Here is a 10598-nt window from a genome sequence, read left to right as displayed (position 1 = left end):
CCTCTTTGACAATGTTCTGACCTAAATTAAGCATTAAGGCCCCTCAGATAAGGCTGAGAATGTAAACGGAGAAGCGTAAAAGTAGGGCTTGAAATGAATGTGCCGAAGATAAAGCAAATGCTCAATAGACAGGGGAAAAAGAATGCGTTCACGATAGAAACAAACCCCCGTAGTCGGTAAAATAATATGTATATCTTAGTCAATCACTAACAGAAGAGCCTACTCACGGAACAAAATTCACCGAACAATAATGATGGGCTGCAGTTCATACGGCATGCACTCCCAAATAATGGCAGCCAGTCTGCCCCTGTCCATAAAACCAAATGCATAAAATCACCGCATAATGCTAGCTTTACCGTAGGGAAACGCAGTCGCGGATGGCAGCGAGTTAGACGGAGTGAAGAAATCGAGAACACGCAAAAGGAACAGCGCGAAAAGACGAATAAAAGCGACAAACGATTAAATTCCGGGACCAGTCTCGCCGGCAGGCACTCATATTCACCCCTTCTTCTGTTTGCGGTCTTTATATTTGCTACTCATCAAACAGGACAGCCAGGAAGCCATTTGTACTGGTCAACAACATCACCGTCTATTTTTATTTCGTTCTCTCTTTTGGGGTGACGGGCACCAGTCGCGTATAACCGGCGTAGCTTAATTACACGTGAGTGGAATAGCTTGATCAAGTTTAATAAAAATATTACGGGGGTTCTGGCAACCCTCGTTCACTCAGGTAATTTTTCAACTGAATCGAACAGCAAAGAATGTGCTCGTTCTGCGGCACTAAAGAAGTTCCAATTTTATATCTGTTTCGGGCCTATTTATTGTATAAATGTGTGTTGGTGGCGGTGGTACTGTAAAGCTTACTTTCTGATAGGCGGTAGCTTCAAGATCACATTTTTTACGCTATATGGCCGCTCTACGTTGTCATCACGACAGTATAATGTGTCATTTGCGATTCCATCGGGTTTCATTGTCTTTCGTAAAAATGCTCTTTGAAAATGAATCGCGACAGCGCCGATTTTTGTGCGAGTTGGCTTTGCATAGCAGACACTGAAGCGTGCACAAACAAGAGACAGAGGGGTTGCGTTGTCGTGACCTGCATTTCTCCTTGTTTGTGGGCGCTTAAGTGTTCTGATATGCTCTTTTGGGGTGCGAGAGACACACTCACTGTAATCAACTAGCTGTGCCCGACTGATCGCCTGGCATGCAATCTCTGGTGCCAGTTGATAAATATGACATACTCAGTGATCCCACTAATAAAACAACAAAACAAGCGGAGCCCACACTAGAAAGTATCACCGCTTTCTGCGCAGTAACTTATGCAAAAATGGCAATAAAAGGCGCGAAAAACACGGGGATGAACAACAAACACATGGGACAAGATAAAGTAAGCTATAACTCACCGTCGAGAAATGCTCTAAATCAACTATTAAGAATACCCATATCCCTTGAAGATCTGCCATCGGCTGAATCTTTCAACACGGCAAAAAATAAAATAAAAAACAAGCAAATAAATCACACCCTCTGGCGACCCTTTAAAATCTCTGGTAAAGCCGGCACCGTGTTTTTCAGGCGTAAAACGAATATTTGCCAAGGAATCAGGGAATGACTAGCCACCGAAACATTACGGGTCGTCGATCTTATCTGTATTGCCGTGAACACGAACGGCGGCCGACCAAGTTTAGTCCGGGAAGTTGAGCATTCTGAACTTTTTTTGTTTGGTTTTTTTTTCTTGCCGTCACACAACTCTCGACTTCGCGAGATATTCAAAGAGATGAAGAACATGTGGCACGTGGTGGAAGACACGCTACTTAAACGCTGACGTCCATGAAAGTTGGATCTGGGGACATATTAAAAGCCACGTGACGCGAATGTGTCTTATTACGCCGCTTTTTTTTTACTAAATAACAAGGGCAAATGTGTGCTGTGCGACAGTATAAATACGCCAACACCTAGGAACCATCCTCAACCTGCGCTTCAGAAGATTACGGGCGTTGAGTCTGCAGTCTAAGCAGCTTGCTCTGCTACAAGTAGCACCGTAATGGCCGATGACGAGGATCAGAGAAGCCGACGGAATCCGCCGAAAAAACCACGACGCCGTTCGTCGAGCGGTGATGATACCGGGCCTCCCGAACAGCCTCCACGCATCCCGCCACCACCCAACGCTCCGTCTACTTGCGACAAGGAGGTTCAGACTGTGTTTCAGATAAACGCCGACGTTACGGAAAACCTGGAATTCATAATCGAGCAGCGCTCACGCCTTACGGGTCCGCACCCCCGGGATTCCTCGGCGGTTGGCAGCGGCTCGGTGGCCGGACCATCCGAGGCGCCCGGACTTCCATCCAGTGAAGCCCCGAGGAAACCACCGGAGCCGAAGGATGTCGCCATGGGAGCCGCGTCATCCTCAGCACCCACCGCCAGCGGAAGCCAGGCGAAGCCGATAAACACGGCATGTATTCTCGCACAGCGCCACCAGCAGTCGGAGTTCGGGTCCATAACGGTGCTTCCGGTCGAAGACCAGCCTCACGCTGCAACATCGGGCTTCGCCGCACCGAGCGCCTCGGCCTGGAAAGGTGATAAGGATTCAGGTTGCCGTTGTTTCTGCACTTGCAATTGGCCCATCCCGAAATCATCACATCATACCAGTGTTGACAGCGCCAGCCCTTCTCCGGTACCTCGTGCGAAATCGCAGTATTCCCGCCCCGAGCCACACCCCGACTCGTTAAAGGTAGAGGAACTTCCTTGCGATCTTGAAGAGGACGAGCCGACCGTTCAACGGCGGAAGACCTTTAGCAGCCAGGGCGTTAACACCATGTATACCTTCCTCTGTAAGCGTCAAATACAAATGCATGCGCCACCACCCCCGACTCCGCCCCAACATCCTGCGCGGCAGCCGCCCAAAAAGCAGCTAGATGAACCCGAAGAAAAGATGGACGAAGGCAACGACGGTGACAGCGCACCGTAGACTGGTCGCGAAGTTTACTTTTCAAGGTTACCAGCTTGCGCGATTTTGAAAGGCATATAGCTTGAAGTGTGCGAACCACCAACATTGCCTCATGCAGTTCGGTTTTTTTTTCTTTTGCTCCTCTTTATCGCATGAACTCAGGCAGCGAAATCGTAGTGTTGTACCTCTGTGTTTGCCACCATCTAAGTGGCATGTGTGTTACACCTCTGTTTTACTTGACCTCTCCTTCAAAAATGGTGTGCTCTACCATATAGCTATCAGTTTTTTTTTGTTTTAAATCGATCATGCTTCAGCAGCTATACAATTTTAATCGTGCTTTTACTAGGCCTTGTTGATCAACATTCAGGCAATGTTCGACGATGTAAATATTTCTTTGTTGCGCGCACTGGTAATGCGCTCGCTTTCCTGTGAATAAACTACTGTTTGTGACTTTCACCTGTTGTCCTTGTTCTTTTGTATTCTTAAGCGTAAAAATTTGGAGATGTGGTAAACTGGCGCAGTTTATTTCAGTCCCTGGAGCACTTTCACCGCAGTGTACTTTGTAGCTACATACCGACATTAATAATCCTGGGAAAACGCGCATCCATCCTGTTTGTTCAACGCGGGTGTCATAGCGTCCCAGCCTTGCATTCCTGTTATCACTGTCATCCACTGCCGACGCTTGTCATGAGTACAGCTAGGTAATTCGTTGTGGTTTTACATGCGTGCGCATCTTTGGCGAGATTTTCACGAAAATATAGAAGCCAGCATGCCATTCCTATTAGAGAATACGTTGTTCTGCTTCTATCGTTTCGTTAGAAAATCTATGGGCTGTTCACTAGGCACATTCAGTGCGCTAGCGCAGGGGCGTAGCCACGTTAGGGCACACCGGGCCCGTGCCCCCCCCCGAAATTTTTTTTTGCCATAGCATACAGAGCAGAAAATGACACTCGACCACATCTGCCTGCTCGTCCCCACTACAGATCAAGGAGGTGCCCCCCCCCCCGAAAAAAATTTCTGCCTACGCCCCTGCGCTAGCGCACTCCTTTTGGCTCCTACTGCTAAATGGCGATTTTGTAATCCCAGCTGCAAGCAGAAAATTGTTCTTGCGTGACCATGAAATTGTTGCCTAATGTTTGGAACCGCTTCTGCGAATTCGTCACTTGAACGCTTCCTTCAACTCAACTGAATTCAGGGTTGTTTGAAACCAATGCATAGCTTAGGACGTAAGGTTTGTCCTTCTTTGGTCGCTTGCATATCTTCGCTAATATTCGGCATGTGTAAGTTTAGGGTCCACGTTCTCGAGTCCGTGGTGTTATTGTGGTTGTGGGGATTGAGGGTTGGCCCAGAGGTCGTGGAATCGAATCCGGCTGCGACAGCCGCATTTAGATGGAGGCGAAAACCTGGAGGTCTGTGTGGTTAGATTGAGGTCCACGGTAAAGAACCCCAAACTGACGAAATTTCCGGAACCCTCTACTACGGCATCTCTCATATTATTGTGGTTTTGGAACGTAAAACAGCGAGAAATAATATATTACGTTATTGAGTGGGTGACAGGCGGCACAAAACTGTCAAGCTGCTTTTGCCTTTACAGCTGCTAACTTTTTTTTAAATAGCACTGGCGGCTGCGTGCTATAACGATGACGCGAAACAGGTTCCATGTGTTGAACTTTTCTCTGCGAATTCGTTTGCCTTCCTGTACAACTAAAGGGTATCGCATATCACCGTTTCACTGCTAGTCAAGTGATACGTTTGAAACGCTGTCGCCAGGAATTGCATTTTCCAGAATTGAATAGCGTGTGCCGCATAATGAAACGCAAACAAGATTGTGCCCCTTTTCTGACTACGTTTTCTTTCACTGCGCATGCTGCTCAATGCAAGAAGACGGATGAAATAGACACACGTGTAGATTCTTCTGAAAGCGTACGGAGGTTTCAGTGGTGTAACCTTCCAATGTAAGTGGTATCATAAAAATGTATATATTGCGAAGAAATCTTTTGTTTCCACGTGTCGGCGACGGTTTTGCTATAAACGGCATCATCGAGTAAGCGCAGGGGTACGATATTTCTGGTTTGTATTGAATTCGCCACTTCTACATCTGGCAGCCAATGGGGTAAATAAATACGCATAGTAGGTAAATGCAGGTTACTTCAGGTTCATTTGTCGGCATGCGCAACCTAAGTGCTCTTATTAAGCATAAACTACGGCGTTGTGCTCAACGCAGGTGAAGGACGTGAGGAAGTAAGCTAACGAATTACGCTGAACTGAATAATGTCATTAATGAAGCTAAGTGTAAGTGTCAACTTGTTATTGTCATGCGATTGCTTTGCGCACCCACTATAATGTAACGCAATTTCTAAATGAGCCACTGGCGGGCTTGAGAAAGCATGTATTAAATTAGGTTGGCTATTGCAATTTGAACTTACTTAAATTTGTAAATTCGCGCTAAGTTTAATTCAACTCTATGTCCCCACTCTCAGTGTCCCCGGAATATGTATTGTTCCATTAACTGTTCCAAATACCTCAGCCACGCGTCTTGTGAAGTTGCCCAGTTAATATGTTGCTGGGAAGCAAATAAGATACGCAAGAAAACAAGCTTATGTACGCCTCTATGCGAGTGCGCTGAAAAATATGAATAAAAAATTGGGGGACGCTTAAGCTTCACCTTTAAGAGTTGAACGCGATAGCGTTATCAGGCCCCATCCTCATCGTACCCTGTTTCGCTTGTCAGTATGTTCAGTCCCCCGGTCTCACATACACGCTCAAACACACACACACACACACACACACAAACACACTCAACATACCTATAGTAAAGGTAAAAGTTCCCGCCCTCTTCAACTGCACTTTTGGATGCGAAGTATCTTAAGGCGGAGCTCAATCCGGTGGTGGTGGTGTGTGCGGCGTGACCACCCTTACTGCGCATGCGCATACCCTCTCCACACACCTCCTCTCCACTCACCCTCCACCCTCTCCACTTTCCCTCTCCCCTACACCTCCCCACTTTCCCTCTCCCCTACCCTCTCCACTTTTTCTCTCCCCTTCCCCTCTCCCCTCTCCCTCTACCATACCCCTCTATCGGTTGAGGTGTCCTCACTTGAGAGACAGTTATCGTGCACTCCACACCCAATTTCCATTTTCATTTCCTTCTTCCTTTTAAGAATCACCTCCCCCCCCTTTCCACTCTTCCTGTGAAACGCGGGCTAGACATGCCGAAATTCTCTCCTGCGCAACGCCGCGATGAGCTCGAGCGCATGCGCGTCCCCTCCCCTTCTCTCTCCTCTCCTACGCTGCCCCCCTCTCGCCCGCCTGTCGACCGCGTTCCCCGCTCGCCCTGTGAGAATTAACGGCCAGGCTAGATGGAAGATACGACGCGCGTAGCGTCCCTCTTCGCGTTCCACGACGCGAGGTCGGTAGCATGCCCAACGAACGCCAACGGAACGCGATCGTGCAAGTGCTCCGGCTTCGCATCGCCTCATGGTCCTCTTTAGCGGGAGATGGTGTAATTTTTATGACAACGGTGTACCCACTACGTGTGTGTAAGAGAATGCGCGCACTAATGTGTATGCCCTTTGTAATTGGTGGTAGGCTTTAAACCAGCAGCAATTACGCTCGCGTGGCTTCAGGTGAGTTGGGTGCTCGTAACAAGCATGCCGTACGTAGATGGGATTCTCTGTCTTCGTTCTTGGGAAAAGTGACCGCGCTGATCGCGTAGTGGTTGCTGTTCGTCGGGTTTTGGGCATCTACACATGCCGCTTCATCGGTCGAACCCTGAAGCGGCATCTACAGATGCCGCTTCAGGGTTTGACCGATGGTACTTGTGGAGAATTGCAGCGATGGCGTAGTGGTAGAGCATCAGCTTCGCATGCAAGAGGTCCGTGGTTCGAATCCCGGTGCCGGACAATTTCCAACCGGATTAAAAAAAAATATGCGCGTGATGCCACCACAGCCAGCAATGCACTCCCTCACCAGAGCAGGATTGGCCACCCTGGTGTAGTACTTGGCCACTACCTCCCACATGAATACACCAATTAACCCTCCGGCCCTCAGTACCCAGCGGCTGCAAAGCAACTGACCAAGGCGGCGGTCAGACCTGCGACGCAGCAGAGGGTGCTAAGAATCTCTGGGCACGGACAGGCCGCCATTGGAATCTGAATGTGGCTACGTATAACGCTAGAACTTTATCTAGTGAGGCGGGTCTAGCTGTACTATTCGAAGAATTAGAGGGTGTTAAATGGGATGTAATAGGGCTCAGTGAAGTTAGAAGGCCACAGGAGGCTTATACAGTGCTGAAGAACGGACACGTCCTACGCTATCGTGGCTTAGCTGACAGAAGAGAACTAGGAGTGGGGTTCCTTATTCATAAAGATATAGCTGGCAATATAGAGGAATACTATAGCATTAATGAGAGGGTGATATGTATTGTAATTAAGTTTAATAAGAGGTACAAGATGAAGGTGGTACAGGCCTACGCGCCTACATCCAGCCATTATGATCAAATGGTTGAACGCTTCTACGAAGACGTAGAATCAGCAATGAGTAAGGTAAAGACACAGTATACTGTACTGATGGGCGACTTTAATGCAAAGGTAGGCAAGAAGCAGGCTGGAGATCATGCAGTTGGGGAATATGGCATCGGCTCTAGAAACGCCAGAGGGGAGTTACTAGTAGAGTTTGCAGAACACAATAATTTACGCATCTTGAATACTTTCTACAGAAAACGGTCTACTCGTAAGTGGACGTGGAGGAGTCCTAATGGCGAAACTAAAAATGAAATAGACTTCATAATGTGCGGCCACACGGGAATTGTACAGGACGTGGAAGTAGTTAACAAGATCCGATGCAGTGACCATAGAATGGTAAGATCTAGAATTCAACTTGACGTGAGGAAGGAACGGCAGAAGCTGATACGCAAGAAGCCGAATAATGAACTAGCTCTGAGAGGGAAAGTTCAGGAATTCAGAGTTTCACTTCAGAATAGGTACGCGGCTTTAACCGAGGAAACCGACCTTTGCGTTGACGCAATAAATGATAATCTGACTAGTATCATCAAGGAGTGTGCAGTGGAAGTCGGGGGTACAGTCGTTCGACAGGACACTGGTAAGCTATCCCAAGAGACGAAAAATCTCATTAAGAAACGTCAAGCTATGAAAGCCTCAAATGCAACAGACAAAATAGAGCTGGCGGAGCTTTCGAAGTTAATCAATAGGCGTAAAGTAGCCGACATAAGAAAGTAACATATGGAGCAAATTGAGCATGCTCTAAAGAACGGAAGAAGCCTCAAAGCTATGAAGACAAAACTGTGCATAGGCAAAAATCAGATGTATGCATTAAGGGACAAGGAAGGCAAGGTCACAAACAATATGGATAGAATAATTGAGGTAGCGGAAGAGTTCTACAGAGATCTGTACAGCAGCCGAGGCATTCAGGATGATAACGTAAGAAGGCGTAATAGCGCAGAGGAATCTGACATCCCACCAGTATTGACAGGAGAAGTAAAGAAAGCCCTAAAGGGAATGCAAAGAGGCAAAGCTGCTGGTGAGGATCAGGTAACATCAGACCTCTTGAAAGACGGTGGAGAGATTATGTTAGAGAAACTGGCCACCCTGTATACGAGGTGCTTCTCGACGGGGAGGATACCAGAAACTTGGAAGAATGCCAACATCATCTTGATCCATAAGAAAGGGGACGTCAAGGACCTGAAAAATTACAGGCCCATAAGCTTACTGTCCGTTGTCTACAAGCTATTTACAAAAGTAATTGCTAACAGAATTAATACGACATTAGAGTTCAATCAACCATGGGACCAGGCAGGATTTCGTACAGGATTCTCAACAATAGGCCATATTCATACTATCAACCAGGTGATAGAGAAATGCGCGGAATACAACCAACCCCTATACATAGCCTTCATAGATTACGAGAAAGCATTTGATTCGGTGGAGACATCAGCAGTCATGCAGGCACTGCGGAATCAAGGCATCGACGAAGCCTATATAAACATAATGGAAGAAATCTACAACGGATCCACAGCCACTATAGTCCTCCATAAAGAAAGCGACAGAATCCCAATAAAGAAGGGCGTACGGCAGGGAGACACGATCTCTCCAATGTTATTCACCGCGTGTTTACAGGAGGTTTTCATGGCCCTAGATTGGGAAGAGTTAGGGATAAGAGTTAATGGAGAGTATCTCAGTAACCTACGATTCGCTGATGACATTGCATTGATGAGTAACGCGGGAGACGAATTACAGCTCATGATTACTGAACTGGATACGGAAAGTAGAAGCGTAGGACTGAAAATTATTATGCATAAAACTAAAGTAATGTGGAACAATCTCGGCAGAGAACAGCGCTTTGCGATAGGTGGCGAGACACTGGAAGTTGTAAAGGAGTACGTCTACTTAGGACAGGTAGTAACCGCGGAGCCGAACCATGAGAGTGAAATAACTAGAAAAATAAGGATGGGTTGGGGCTCATTCGGCAAGCATTATCAAATCATGAATGGTAATCTACCACTATCCCTCAAGAGGAAGGTATATAACAGCTGCATCTTACCTGTACTTACCTACGGAGCAGAAACCTGGAGACTTACAAAGAGGGTTCAACTTAAATTAAGGACGACGCAGCTAGCGATGGAAAGGAAAATGATAGGTGTAACCTGAAGAGACAGGAAGAGAGCAGAGTGGGTCAGGGAACAAACGGGGGTTAAGGACATCATAGTTGAAATCAAGAAGAAGAAATGGATATGGGCCGGGCACGTGGCACGTCGGCAGGATAACCGGTGGTCATTAAGGGTAACTGACTGGATTCCAAGAGATGGCAAACGCGTGAGGGGGAGACAGAAAATTAGGTGGGTAGATGAGATTAAGAAGTTTGCAGGTATAACGTGGCAGCAGAAAGCACAGGACCGGGTTGATTGGCGGAACATGGGAGAGGCCTTTGCCCTGCAGTGGGCGTAGACAGGCTGATGATGATGATGATGATGATGATGCTTTTTCGAAGTTGCCATGCACCCACTACGTGTTCGCAAGGGAATACGCACAGTAATATGTGTGTGCCTTTTGTAATGGGTGGCCGGCCTTAAACCACCAACTCCTTATGCAGTTCACATGGTGTGACGCCCGATGGCAATATACGCTTGTACCCCGTTTTGCTGCGATATTACATCTCGTACTGTGACACCTGTACACAGGACGCGTATGTTTGTGGAGCATTAAAGTTAACTTCAGTGCAGTTCCAACAATAGAGTGGCTCTGTGGTAGAACACCTGCTTGTCACGCAGACGGCCTGGGTTCTATACTCACTCGAACCTAAGATTTTTTAGGGGCGAAGCTCCTTAAGCCGTGGGTCTGTCCTTCATCTGTGACCGGTTTGTAACCATTCGTCAACGTCATCTTCTTCTACTGCATACCAGAACTCGCGCTTCTCACGAGCTAGTATGCAGTTCTGGTATGCAGGAGCAGAACAAGACGACCTTGACGAGTGACTCTCGTGCGTGTTCGCCTGTGTGGTGTTCTTTCTTCTTTGCTACGTCGTGGGTCTGTCCTTCCTCTGTGACCGGTTCGTAACCACCTAGTTGCATGACTCACTAAGCAGGTGGCGCTAGTGTTAGTGACGCTAGTTTTGTTCGTTCACCACGTGGCTGAAAGGC

The 10598-nt window shown here is 47.4% G+C and overlaps 1 protein-coding gene across 1 annotated transcript; it reads left to right on the top strand.

Annotated features, from left to right (window-relative positions):
- Positions 1-2041: 2041 nt before the first annotated feature.
- Positions 2042-2965, top strand: LOC119403391 (uncharacterized). Its single transcript, XM_037670331.1, has one exon. The coding sequence runs from the start codon at positions 2042-2044 to the stop codon at positions 2963-2965; it is 924 nt and encodes a 307-aa protein (XP_037526259.1).
- The last annotated feature ends 7633 nt before the right edge of the window (positions 2966-10598 follow it).

This window comes from Rhipicephalus sanguineus, chromosome 8 (assembly GCF_013339695.2).
Source record: "Rhipicephalus sanguineus isolate Rsan-2018 chromosome 8, BIME_Rsan_1.4, whole genome shotgun sequence".
Classification (NCBI taxonomy): Eukaryota; Metazoa; Arthropoda; class Arachnida; order Ixodida; family Ixodidae; genus Rhipicephalus; species Rhipicephalus sanguineus.
This window is presented reverse-complemented; position numbering and strand designations above follow the sequence as displayed.

What these genes read in the sequence shown, in the direction of transcription:
- LOC119403391 (XM_037670331.1), top strand. Translation starts at nt 2,042, where the DNA reads ATGGCCGATGACGAGGATCAGAGAAGCCGACGGAATCCGCCGAAAAAA.